Source organism: Apodemus sylvaticus, chromosome 6, assembly GCF_947179515.1.
Source record: "Apodemus sylvaticus chromosome 6, mApoSyl1.1, whole genome shotgun sequence".
Taxonomy (NCBI): Eukaryota; Metazoa; Chordata; class Mammalia; order Rodentia; family Muridae; genus Apodemus; species Apodemus sylvaticus.
Genome location: NC_067477.1, coordinates 35,163,287 through 35,177,281, shown reverse-complemented (window position 1 = coordinate 35,177,281; position 13,995 = coordinate 35,163,287). Strand labels below are relative to the sequence as shown.

The 13,995-nt window shown below is 44.4% G+C and overlaps 1 protein-coding gene across 3 annotated transcripts in view; it reads right to left on the bottom strand.

The window, feature by feature from the left end:
* Tmed8 (transmembrane p24 trafficking protein family member 8) overlaps positions 1-13,995 on the bottom strand; it is a 35,571-nt gene that overhangs the window by 7,446 nt on the left and 14,130 nt on the right. Inside the window, exons 2-5 of one of the 3 annotated variants that reach the window (XM_052185330.1) lie at positions 9,503-9,584; positions 3,321-3,450; positions 1,180-1,306; positions 669-974 (exon numbers count right to left, since the gene is read on the bottom strand). In XM_052185330.1, coding sequence (XP_052041290.1) covers positions 669-974; positions 1,180-1,306; positions 3,321-3,450; positions 9,503-9,584 — 645 coding nt within the window. Of the gene's footprint in view, positions 1-668; positions 975-1,179; positions 1,307-3,320; positions 3,453-9,502; positions 9,587-13,995 lie in introns of those variants that run through there. The other 2 variants (XM_052185331.1, XM_052185332.1) reach the window with 2 other exon arrangements.

Genomic DNA, 13,995 nt, shown 5'->3' with positions numbered 1-13,995 from the left:
GCCAGGGCTACACAGAGAAACCCTGTCTCAAAAAAAAAAAAAAATGTTACTTCTAAAGAATTAAAGAATGGAGCAGAGACCACTAATCTTTTTTTTTTTTTTTTTTTTGATTTGTTTTTTTCGAGACAGGGTTTCTCTGTGTAGCCCTGGCTGTCCTGGAACTCACTCTGTAGACCAGGCTGGCCTCGAACTCAGAGATCCGCCTGCCTCTGCCTCCCAGAGTGCTGGGATTACAGGTGTGTGCCACCACCGCCCAGCAGAGACCACTTATCTTAACATGAAGCAAAGAATTTGTATTCTGCCAGCAATGGCAGTTTGAAGGAAAGAGGGGAGAAAGAGGAGAAGGTATTTGTAGCTTAAGGCACAGAGTGTGGCTGAACGTCAATAAATATTCCAAAACAGAGAGAAAACATAATCTTGGGTTGCAATGTGATCTGGAAAGCCCTGTTGCCCATCCACACACATGGAAAAGGGGAAATAACTAGGTACTTGTTAAAAGAGGGTTTTTTCAAGACAGGGAGTAGAGGGGAGGGGTCCACCAAAGCATTACTACAGACCCCATCAGCTTGCAATGCTGCCTTGCATTCTGAGTGGGAAGAGAAATGCTACAATTCATGAAGCAGCCACTAGCTAGCTGGCTGAGCAAAACGAATGAAAATGAAATTTACCTTCAATGTCTTCCTCTTCCTCGTCTTCCTCATCCTCATCCTCGCTGGAATCGCTGACCTGCACAGTTATATCGGTACTGGTTACCGGGGTCCAGTCAAAATAAACTCCAAAGCCAATATCATAGTCATCAGTTGCGAATTCCCAGCAGACGCGCTTCCCCTCGGGATGGGTGGGGACCCGGATGGTGACTACTTCTCCACGCTTCACCACCAGGCGGCTGTTCTTCTCCTTGCCCAGCTTGCTTTTGAACTCCTTCACTTTGGCAAAGGTCCAGACGCACGGAGGAGCCATCAGAGGCGGAGAGACTGCAAGGACAGACAGCTTACTCCTGAGAAGCTGGGGAAACGCCCCTGACCCAGCATTTGGCTAGGTTAACACACAACATTCTTTCTAAGGGCTTCTTCCATCACGTCCTTCCACAACTCGTTTTCTTTTCTTCCTTCTGGCTTCCATCCTTCAAGCATCTACTGGAAATGAGGAAACTATTTTCTATGCTTTCAGAGATCTCACCTTTCCTGTGGTCCCCCAGAAGGTCTGCAGATTCCAAATCCGCTGAGAGAACATCTATAGCCCCGGTGTGCTCAGACTGGATCATAACTGTGTCTTCAGGTCGCTGTGGAGCCTGGTACTTGGCCATCTACACAACAGAATTCTGGTTAGAGAACTTATGATGTCAGGTTCCAATTAGCATCTTTCCAAATGCAGGCTGCCTCACCTCTTCCCTGATACCACATCCGGAAAGTTAGTGTGGTAATCAATATTACATCTTTCTGCCAAGTGCAAGTTAGCCTCAAATTCTACTTTTTAACATTACCAAAATGTCTCCTAAAGATTCTTTTCTTCCCTGTATTTGCAACTTTAGCAAAGAGTTGTTTGGTTTGGTTTTGTTTCTCTCCAGACCCTCTACAAAATCTTCCCCACAAATATCCTCACAGCTTGCTACGGGCCTACGTCAATAGGGTTTCCAACACATTCCCAACTACAAGCATCATTTCTATCAAAGGCTACTCCACTCAACAATTATTGCCATCAGCCACCATATTTACCAAAAGCATCACAGAGACTATTTGGTTTCAAATTTTCCTCTCTTCCTTCTATGTTCTTTCCATCCCTCTGAATCCTTTTTCTATTTCTCCCTAATTCGCCCCCCTCCCCAGGCTATAAGTTGTCTCCCCCTGAATTTCACTAGCAATGTTCTTCAAGGTATGTGTAGGGGTGTGTGTGTGTGTGTGTGTGTGTGTGTGTGTCTGTGTGTGTGTGTGTGTGTGATCACATATGCATGGGCACCTGCAGAGGACAGAAGAGGATGTTAGTTACCCTAGAGCTAGAGTCACAGGCAGTCGTGAGTCACCTGATGTGACTGTTGAGAACCACACACAGGCCCTCTAGAAAAGCAGCAGCTGCTCTTAACTGCTGAATCAGGGAGCCGTTGCTCTAGCTCCACAATGTTCTCTTAATAATTACAATTTCCCTTTAAGCCAGCCATAGGCCATTCCCTTTGATACCCAACTTACATAAAAGAATACAAATGGCATTTGATACAAAAAGCCCTTGCTACCCACACAGAACTCTGCGATCACTCTAGAGGGACTTCCCTCCAAATCTCTTACATTGTGTCCCTTGTTTCATGTTATTTTGCCTTTATTTCCTGTTCTTTTCCCCAGCTGGGAGGTAACTCAACAAGAAATCTATACCTACTGCCCACAGGGGAGAGCACGCCAGTGAGTCAGCGATCCAGTTAGAGAGGCTGGAATTGTACTCATGCAAGTAAATCAAGCTGTAATCCTCCTAGGCTGTGTTCTCACAACATCTGTTTCAGAGGCTGAGCCCTCCCCTTCTCATCCACACAGCTAAGTAAAGCGAACCAGACCTTGGCTACCTCGTTTAAAGGAACCCTTCCTTTTACACTGTGGATTTAATTTGCAACTTAATTAGCAGCAAAGTCTTAGTAAAGCCTTTAGCCTTATTTCCACAATTGCTAAATAGGAACACAGTGGTATTTATCTCACTAAAGTGTGTCAGCAGTTAATGAAGTTTAAACTGCCAAGCATTATGCAAAAGGTATAATGCTCGATGTCTTTATTGATACAAATTCTAATTACATCATCCCTATCAATACAAATATAAACACAAACCATCCCCACCTGCCCTGCCTAGGTCAAAGGAGTCACTAGTTAAATCACCACTCCCTGAACTCTGCGTAAATAGAGTAAACCTCCAGAGTCCAGCTAACGGTCAAGAACGTCAGGATGTTCACGTCAAGGTCTTAGAGAACATGTATGTCTGTCCTGACACTTCATTTTTTTGTGTGTGACAGGCTGTGTGTGAGAGACAAACAATTATTCCCCAAACAATTATCATAGGGGTGTCTAACCCATGTCCCCTGGGCTGCATGAAGCCTAAAGTTACTTAAAACACTGAGGTTTTTTTAAAAGACTTTTTTTTTCTTTAACCTTATAATGCAGTTCTCAAGTGTGAACTTTAAAGATGATGACATGTCCCAATGTCCAAAGGTTGGACATGCCTGCTCGGAGTGACAGCGAATTCCGAGAGCTACTGTCTCGGAAGTGCTACTTCCAACCTATCCAGTCTGTGCCAAGGTGCGGGTGCCAGAAGCGCGCCTTTCCCAAGAGCCAGCCTGGCATGCCTACCTCACTGAGAACCTGGGTCTGGCCAGCTGGCAGCGACGCCTGCTTTCCTGGAGCCTGGACTTCTGAGGCACCAGGCACTTCCTGTAGGTCTTCCGTGGTGTCCTTACTGGCTGGAGATACCATCTGTGGCCTCTCAGGGGAAGAAAACATGTCAGTTCAAGGGGTCTTTGACGAGGCATAACCGTGCTGGAGGAACTCTGAAATACAACATTCAAAAGACACCCCACCCTCCTGAGTTCTGCACTTCAGTCCAAGTCACTTTAGCTGACACTGACTGGCTCACACTAAGGTCACAGGGACTGAGAAAGCCAGTCCCCAGGCTCCAGAGCCATAGCAAGCACACAGCTCAGATGTAAGACGGACTCAGGGTCTGCTGTACATGTTTGTGACATACAGTATGATGCTGTGATATATGTAGGTTCTATGACATGATTAAATGAGTCAATACTCATTACTCCGTTTTTATATTATAAGTACATTCTTAATTTACTCCTTGTAATTTTGAGTATAAATGTATTAAATCTAATGACCATGCTAGCATAGACCTCTTGACTTATATTCTACGAGCATTCTACCCACTGTGTGCAACTTCTGGTAATCATCATTCTGCTTTCTCCTTAAGCGTGTGTGTGTGTGTGTGTGTGTGTGTGTGTGTGTGTGTGTGTGTGTGTGTGTGTGTGCATCAGACCCCTGAGAACTTAAGTTGAAGCATTTGCAGGATGCCTGGCTTGTTAGAGCAGCACTGGGAACCAAACTCTGGTCCCCACGACTGATGAGCGGCGCTCTTCACCACTGGGCTGGCCGTCTCTGCAGCCCAGCTGCTCTCCTCTTCTTGGGGATGGCTTCACTACTTGTTCTAACCAGAATTTTTATACACAGATGGAACTCCCGGTCGTTTCTACACAAAAGTCACAGAGATGAGAGTACCTGAGCCAGAGACTGGCCACTGAAAAGTGTCTGCTGATTAATCACAAGGATAGATGGGAAAATCACAAGGATAGATGGGAAATTAACAACAGCTGGGAGGACCGAGACCTGTTCTGCTGACACAGCCATCCATCTGTAGGTTGCCCTTCCCCATGTTCCAGTTAAAACCAGCGGCTTGCCATGCTATACTTGGGCAGAGCTGCTTGTGTCCTCAGGGTGCTGGATCTGGGCTGAGCAGACAGCGCGCTCTTGTCTCCCAAGGAAAAGGTCGTGAACGGATGAGCTGGCTCAGAGACCAGAACACGAGTACACAGCCAGGGTGGCACACTCCCCAGGCCTCCTGGGACTCTACTGCCAGTAAGAGGGACATGAACTTTATTTTTAAAAGCAGGAGTTATAAAAGCATGGTCTGGGACCCCTGTAGAACTTGGGACCCTTTGGGGGCAGTCTGACATCTTAAAACTTTTCAGAATACTACTAAAATGCCATTTTCTTTTCTGCATTTTCTGCAGTAGGCAGTAGAATTTTCCAGAGACCACATGACATGTGACAGTACAGTGGAGCGAATCAAGATGCGGAGGTGAAAATTCAATTGTCTTTTATTAAACCAGACATTAAAGGGATTTATACTGTCTTACTTTGCTTTTGAAGTTGATTATTTTTCATTAAAGACATACTATTTATAGTACTATGGAATGAGCTGATTAATGTTTTTAAATGAGTAAAATAACAATATTATAATTTTAGGTCTTAATTCTTATATGATTTTTAAAACTTTGGAGGTGTTCTAAGACACTGTTTTACTCTATAGCCTACACTGACCCCAAACTTGTAATGATCCTCCTGCCTCAGCCTCCTGAATGCTAGGATGGCAGGTGTGAACCACTTCACTCAACTCTAATATAGTGAAAAATAATTTTTTGAGGTTTTCACTAATTATTCAAAATGTAAACACCCAAGAGCCCCTAGCTTTTAGACTATCGGTACAACTGTTTTCCTTGGTAGTATAAAGAAGAAAATCATTTTCAATGTATAGGTTCTATCTTCTTCAAATAAAGACAGCCAACTTTTAGAATACCCAAGTCATGGCAGCCCACCTCAGAGCAACCAAGAATGATGGTGACGAAGAACCACTTGCTTCAATCTTCTTGTATACGTGGGAAATGGGTGAATTGATCCCAATTCTTAGAAACCCAGAAACCTCAATCCACTCTTTTGGTTCTTGTTGTCCCTTTACTAGAAGGCAAGATGTATGCTAGGAACTGGGCCTTACACCCTCTGTGTGCCTGGCATCTCAAAACAACCCTGGAGATGGATCTCCCAGGCTCTCTGAACTCTGACCCCGTCTCCTGGACTCCCACTTTGCCAGGTCACTCACCCACAGTGACTGCTTGGCTCTTTAACAGACCAAGCGCTCTAGCACACTCCTGCTGGGAGCCTTTGCACTCACACAGCCTCAGACACAACCACAGCTGCCTCCAGCTGGTTTCTGCATGCTTCCCACAGCTCTTCGAGTGAGGATCACTTTCTGGGAGGTTCCTCGATGTCCCTGAACGAATGACTTCCCAGCTCCCTTCACTTCACTCACTGTGAACTGACGTAATATGCCCCTCATTTTGTGATTGTATGATACACATTTGTCTTAAAATTTGCCACAGCTGGGGCTGGTGAGACGGCTCAACCGTTAAGAGCACTGACTACTCTTCTGAAGGTCCTGAGTTCAAATCCCAGCAACCACATGGTGGCTCACAACCATCTGTAATGAGATCCAATGCCCTCTTCTGATGTGTCTGAAGACAGTGACAGTGTACTTACACATAATAAATAAATCTTTTTAAAAAAAATTTGCCACTGCTGACACATAGGGTCTATTAAAGGTATAATGTCAAAGGTCGTACCAAGCTCTCACTGCTCTGTGGGGCTTCGGCCTGTGCTTGGAATACTGTCAGCTGGAAGAAACTGTTCACGTGTTCTGTCTAGAGCACGCTGGACAGAAAACAGATACTTACAGGATGAGGTTCCTATTCTCAGGGTTTTCTTTTTTTCATCCCTTACACAGTGCCAAGTTGGAGACATTCATGTTTTCTTGCAGTTGTTTTTTCTAGGGGGACAATTCTGGCTTTGTTTATTTTCTCAGTGATGACAGAAGCTTTTGATATCCTATTGTTGGGGACCCTGTTAGACTCTAGCTGGAGGACTTTTCCTTTCTCAGATTTATACATACATACATACATACATACATACATACATACATACAAACATACACACACACATACACACACATACACACATACACATACACACACATACATACACATACACACACACATACACACACACACATACACACACACACACACACATACACACATACACACACACATAAAATAGGGAATTTCATAGGTGATGAAACAAGCTCTACACTTGTTTTCTGCAAGCCCCATGATAACAGTGCCCCAGACTCTTCAGTTTGGGGAACCTAGAAGAATCTCAGGTGTACAATAAACATCTATGGAGTGAACAAATAGGGGCCATCTCTTGATTGTTTGTTGAAGAATGGAAGGATGTGTTAGTTCCTGTTTGAGAACAAAAGTCACCTCGGATCATACTATTATTTGTAATATCTGGAAAACTGACACTCTCAGAGTTCAGCAGGATTACTAACCTAATGTCACTGTATGTTGCATCTAAAACTAACAAGCCTCTTCTTTGCCTATGTGTATGCTACCTTGGACAAAGACAATTTTACTTAAAAAATATTTTTAAGCTTTTGTTTTATGTACATATGTGTATTTGTTGTGTGTGCTAAGTAAGTTCATGTACATGTGCTGTGCTGTGCAGGTGCACACACTTATGTGTGCACAGAGGCCAGAAGAGTGTCAGATGTGACGTGTGACCTTCTCAACCACTCTCTGCCTGTTCCTTTGAGGCAGAGTCTCTCCCTGAAGCTGTGGCTCACATTTCAGGTAGGCCAAAAGCCAGCAAGCCCGGCAGATCCTCCTCTCTCTGTTCCCCTTATTGGCAGACATGCCCAAAGTGTTATGTGGGTGCTGAGATCTCAACCAGACCTCACGACTCTAGAGCAAGCAAGTGCTCTTAACCGCTAAGCCATCTAATATCAATATAAAAATACTTTAAAGGAGGCTTAGAATATCCATGTGAATTTAATATTCACATTAGAATTTTATGGTCTAAGGAATTAGCAAAAGGTTATTTTGGGAAAGAGAAGTTGCCAATCAGTTGATGCCAGTGATAGACCACGTTGAAACACAAACCTTTGCCCTGGGATGGGGGTGGGGGGTGGAGGGTGGGGTGGAGGTGGTGCACGCCTGTAATCCCAGCACTCTGGGAGGCAGAGGCAGGCCTGAGTTCGAGGCCAGCCTGGTCTACAGAGTGAGTTCCAGGAGAGCCAGGGCTAAACAGAGAAACCCTGTCTCGAAAAAAAAAAAAAAAAAACCAAATCCAAAAAGCCAAAAAAAACCCCAAAAAAACAAAAAAACCTAAGTCAGTTAAGTCTTCGAGCTCACGCTGCCCCAGAACAGGGAGACCAGCCTGAAGGATGGGGAGGGCTGGCCAGGCAGATGCCTGCTCTAGAAAGCCAGAAAACTGCCCTGGTCCCACCCTCCACCCTCCAGCAGACACAGGTGCACCCTCTACCCTCATGTGCACTGGGTCTTCTTTACTCCCAATTTATGAACAAAACTTTAAAATTAAATCATATTATCTATGTTATATGATTCTCAAGAAACTTACGTTCGATAAACCAGTTCTCTGCTTTAGATCCATCCTTAAAGACCCTCACACCTAAGAGATGGTGACAGGAAGATGAGAAGTCCCTCACCTTAGGAAAGATCAAGAGCATAAACTACCCATGTCATTAAAACCTCAGGGGCTGGAGAGAAGAAGGCTCAGGGGCTAAAGAGCACTGGCTGCTGATTCCCAGAACTCACATGGTGGCTCACAACTGTCGGTAACTCCAACCTTCTTCAAGCCCCTGTGGGCTCCAGGCATGCTTCTGGGGCACAGATATACGTACAGGGAAAACGCCCACACAGAAGAAGAAAGCCTTGAGGAAGACTTCTGTATGTAAGAGCGCAGCCTTCCCAGCCGCAGAACTTAACTCTCTCCTCTCAGGCATGATGAGGCTACAGCAGGGGACCCAGCACCAGGTACAGAGTCTCCTTTTCGGTTTTGTTTGGTTGGTTTTGGTTTTGGTTTTTTGGTTTTTTGGATTTGGTTTTTTTCAAGATAGGGTTTCTCTGTATAGCCCTGGCTATCCTGGAGCTCACTCTGTAGACCAGGCTGGCCACGAACTCAGAAATCCGCCTGCCCTCTGTCTCCCCAGAGTGCTGTGATTACAGGCGTGCGCCACCACCGCCAGGCCAGAGTCTCCTTTTCACTCTCCTCACTCTAACAGCAGGGAAGGATACCTATTTCATTGGCTTATAAGGATTGAAGAGACAGTACATTTTAAACCACAGTGTTTAGCAAACCACTATTTCATAAAACATCATTTCTATTATTATTGAGAAACATTCGAACAAAGCATGGTCACTTACTACATTATCCCCAATTACATTCTAAGTTATTTCCTATGCAGAAGGGAAAGAACTGAGTAGAGCTCTAGAAGCTTGAGATGTTTAAACTACCTTTGCACCTCTTTTGTTTACGCGGGGCATGGAGACACAGGCTCTCCCAGGCAGCACTGCACAGGGATGAGCAGCGGGATTAGGACCCTGGGAGAGGGTGTGTTCCACTCGGGATTCATGGCTTCCTCACATGCTACGACTCAGTCTAACCCTTCCACTCTACCACATGCATCTCAGCGGCAGTGGGTAGATGAGATGGACTGAGAGGAAAATGAAGCCCGTCAACCTCGTGGCTGGAGAGGGGTCAGCTAAGAACACTTGTGCTCTTTCACAGGATCTGTTTGGTTCCCAGCACCCAGCTCAGGCAGCTCATGGCTGCCGAGAACCCGAGCTCTAGGGAACGTGAGACCCTCTTCTGGCTCCTGTAGGCACTATATGCACACGTACACATACATGCACGAAGGCACTCACACATACACATAAAGTAAAGACACACAGTACAAAAGAGAACGGCAGCCTCAAGGTGATCCAGTCAAACCTGGAGAACGACATTTAAAAAGCTACAATGCCTCACCCTACAGCTACAGCTGCTGTCCTTGGCAGTTCCTTCAGCCTCAGGACAAATCTTCCAGAAACATTTTATCCCACGCAGTTGCTTGTCCCTACCTGGAGGGTGAGGACTGGGGTGCTGGATCAGAGGCAGAAGCCAGCGCAGAGCTGACCTTGGTGCTTCTCAGATCTTCCTTCTCTAGAAAAATCATAGGAAGAATTTGATATGTGAGAGGAAACACTAGCGCACATCTATAATTCAGTTCTTGAGAGGCTGAGGCAGAAAGATCAGGAGTTCAAAGCCAGCCTTAGTTACACGAAGAGTTTGAGGCCAGCCTGGGATACCTGAGACACTGTCTAAAACGGCCATTGTATAGCGCATATCTGTATCCACCGTATACAGAAGTCAGTCCAAGGGGCTGGAGAGCGCGAGCTGCTCTTCCAGAGCACCTGGGTTTGGTTCCCCGCCCACATGGCAGCTCACAAATGTCTGTAACTCCGGCTCCAGGGGATCCAGCGCCTTCTCCTTGAGGCCAGGCACATGTGTGGTGCACTTCTGTACACACTGCCTTTAACACCGATACACGTAAAATCTTTTTGAAAAATCAATTAGAAATAGTTCAAAGATCTTTGTTCAAGAATGAAAAATTTGAAACTGCTACAGGAAGCACAGGGTGAACAGTTCAAGATACAGGCGTGTCAGCGGTTTTCTGAGAAAGCCCCAAAGCCCAGGGGACACTAGCGCGAATTAACAAATGGAGCTGCGGGGAATGAAAAGGCTTCCACATACATAGCAAAGAAGCAATTGTCACGGTAAAGAGACAGCCTACCAAGAGGGGATTAGTGTCTAGAATATATAAACACACACACACACAAATAATCTAAACAGTACATGGGTAAATGGACAGATAGTTCTCAAAACAAGAGGTACACATAGCTAACAAGTAGGCAAAAAGGAACCATCAGGAAAATGCCAATCAAAAGTACAATGAGATTTGGTTTCTTCTAGGTTGGAATTGCCACCATCAAAAAACCCACAAAATAACAAAAGCTTGTGAGGAGGCAAGTGGCTGGTGAGAATAAAGTAGTGAAGCCACGTGGGGATCAGTGTGAGTCTCCAAACAATGGAGGATGGAGGGCCAGAGCCTGGACCTCAGAACCCCAGTGACAAGCCAGGCATCCTGCATACCCCTGTAACTCTGGCTCCAAGGAAGATGGAGACAGGAGCATTGCTGGGACTTGCTGGCTTCATCCTAGCCAGGAAAGAGAACTAACTCCAGGTTCAAGGAAAGACAAAGAACACCTACTACACTCTTCTGGCCTCCTTCACACACGTACGAACACATACATACACAGACACATTAATTAATTGGTTAATTAATTAACTAACTAAAAGCAGAACTACCATGTGCTCTAGGCATACCACCACTGGGTAACTGACCTGCAGGACTCTAAGTCAGCACATTCTGGGGATATCTGCACACACATTTATTACGAAACTACCCAAGTTATAGAACTGGATGCCCATCTGATGAATAAAGAAAACACGATACACAAAGACACATACAGTTGATCTTTCTTCTTCATGTGTATGTGTGGATAGTGTCTGTGGTACATGGATGAATCTGTCTGTATTCACATGTGTGGACACATGCATGTGTATGCATGAGTGTGGGCATCTTAAGTTAACATCAGGCATCTTCCTAGATTGCTCTCCACGATTCATTGGGGATTCTTTTTTTTTTTTTTAAAGATTTATTTATTATATATGAGTACACTGCAGCTGTCTTCAGACACACCAGAAGAGGGCATCAGATCTCATTACAGATGGTTGTGAGCCACCATGTGGTTGCTGGGAATTGAACTCAGGACCTCTGGAAGAGCAGTCAGTGCTCTTAACCCTGAGCCATCTCTCCAGCCTGAGGATTCATCTCACCAGCCCAAGGATTCTTAATCATCTTTCTGGCTTACTCCTTGAGACTTTCCTACATACACAGACCAGTGCATTTACATATTCCCTATTCTAAACCCCTCTTCGTAAGGTCAAAGAAACTGAAGCCCCAAGCCTATTTCCTAATACAAAATACGGTGTAACAAAGTCTCAAACACTCAGAGTCTGTAGAAACATAAAAGTGAAGACAAGGGCAAGTATTTATGATCTAAACCTTGGCCCAGATCTCACTGTTCTTAATGCTGACTGGCAATCTCACCCCCCAGAAAAACTGCTCAGCTCAGGTCACCAGCACCAGCGTTCCTTCCAATAAAGAAGCTGACAGCAAGCGCACACCTGAGACTCCATCCCCAGCTCCTTCCTTCCCACTGAGGTATCCCCCCTCCCACTCCCACCCCCTTACCAGTGTCTTGTCCCTCTCCCTCAGGACCTGATTAAATCCTCACCCTGCCCACACAGCCCCTCCCCAGGCTGCTTTCTTCACCTCAGGGGGTCTGCTTTCCCACTGCTTTACTCAAAGGAAGGAACTAAAACACACAGCTTCCTCTGTCACACCCCCAGTGTCTCCTAATCCTTGTGGAGTTCACTAACTGCACCTTTCTGAGAATAACACTATCCAGACTTTAGTTGCTTTTTTTTTTAAACTACAAATTTGTTCTAAATACATCAATTTATGTTTAGCTTCTAAACACAAATTTTCTGAGTCTACTCCCTCTTATGCTCTATTTCTGAGGTAAACTTTTGGAAAATAGTGGGATTTTAAACTTAAATTTAGAGTTTATACACCCATATTATTAATCCAAATTAATTTTTTCCAAATTAATTTTTTCCAAATTAATTTTTAAATTGTACTCATAACTGTTTATTGTAGAATAAATAAAATACAGATAAAAATTCCATTCATTTTTATACAATTTATTCTCTTTAAAACATTTTAATATAGTCTATTATTCACTTTAGAAAATTAAAACATACAGATAAGCAAAATAACCACAAAGCAACGGAAATCAAGCATAAATCTACTAAACCAAGACAACCACTGTTAACTATCCGATGCATAGCATTTCAGAAATGTATTCATACATATAAACAGGTGTTTGTATGTGCACGGATTTGCCATGCTCAGGCCTGCTAAAGGCCATTCAGTGTCCACTCCTAAAAGACACGCACCAAACATTAGTATTTGTCTTGTGATTAAAAAGGGGACATACCATTGCTCTAAATGGCTGTACCGTCATCCAATGTCTTTGGCAAATATCCATGATCAGGGTCTAAAATTGCCTAATTCCATTAGAAACCAGAAAATGCTTTTTTTAGACTAGCACTCTGAATGTGTATTAGTGTGAATTCTACCAGAAAAGATTCCCCTGGTGCATTACATGTCTGCTCATAAATTCCATGAGACAGTCATAAAAGGCAGAAGCAGCTATGCTGGCTGCTTACAGGGGACTGGGGATCTTGAACTCACAGCCAGCTGGGGCTACCCAGTGAGACAAAAATATTATTGAGAAAACAACAACAAAAATAAACAAAGGGGGAGAAAAAGAGGGGAGGACAAAAGGTTAATTCTGTATGGACTGGCAAAATAATTAGAAAAATAGGTAAACAACGACTGTTAGGTATCATTAAGGCACATCCTTTAACATATTTCTGTCTGCATTTCCCTAGCTATCCAGTGATAGCTCCTTAACGCGGTTCCTGTGTTCCCTGCTTACACTGAAGCTTCAGGCTCAGCTTACCCAGGCCTGCTCAGACCTGGAAGCAGGCACTGCTCCAATGAGCACCAGATCTTTGTCATGGGATGCTCAGGAACGCGATGACTGCATTAGCACCGGAGTGCATGCACTGCCGGTGAAAGAGTGAGTTAGCTTCCCTTCCCCCAACTTCTCTGTCACCTGTTCCGTTCTTTTGTCCTTTGCCTGTGGCCATGAGCAAGAAGGCTCCTGCTGGATGTGACCTTGATTTCCTCTAGAGCTGCAGGAAATAAAGCTTTGTTCACTATAAATTATCCAATCCTGGGCTAAGGAAGGTAGAATGCTTGCCTAGAGTGAAGGAGACCCTGGATTAACTCGGGCATAACAAGGCAGACAGGAGAAGCTCAATGCTACAATGATCCAATGAAGCTTAACAATGCAGCTCAAAGACACAGACCCTGCCTCTTATGCCTGAACTCTGGTAAATTTTGAATGCTGAAAAACTGAGAGTAAAAATTATCCAGCCTTGTTACAGTAGCACAAAATGGACAGACATACAAGAAGACGTACATATATCATGATGTTTACAAGTGCTGCACCCCAGATGTATGGACTGCAAAGGCTGAAGGTAAAAGGTAAGAACGGATATCACATGCAAATGAGAGCTGAGAGCGTGCAGGTGGCGAGACCTGTATGAGATGAAATGGACTCAAGCTGGACTCGGTGGTGAACTCAGATAATCCCACATTAAGAAAGTGAGGACGTTGTAAATCCAACACCAACCTGGGTGACAAGACCTTGCCTCAGAAACCCACAAAACTCTATAAAACCAAGAATCGACTGATCAAACACACATATATGCGTACACATCTCAAGCCAAAAGGTGTCTCAAGGGACAACAAAGGCTATACTTAATGATAAAGTGGTCAATCACTCATGAGAACATACTAACTTAGAAGACTGTG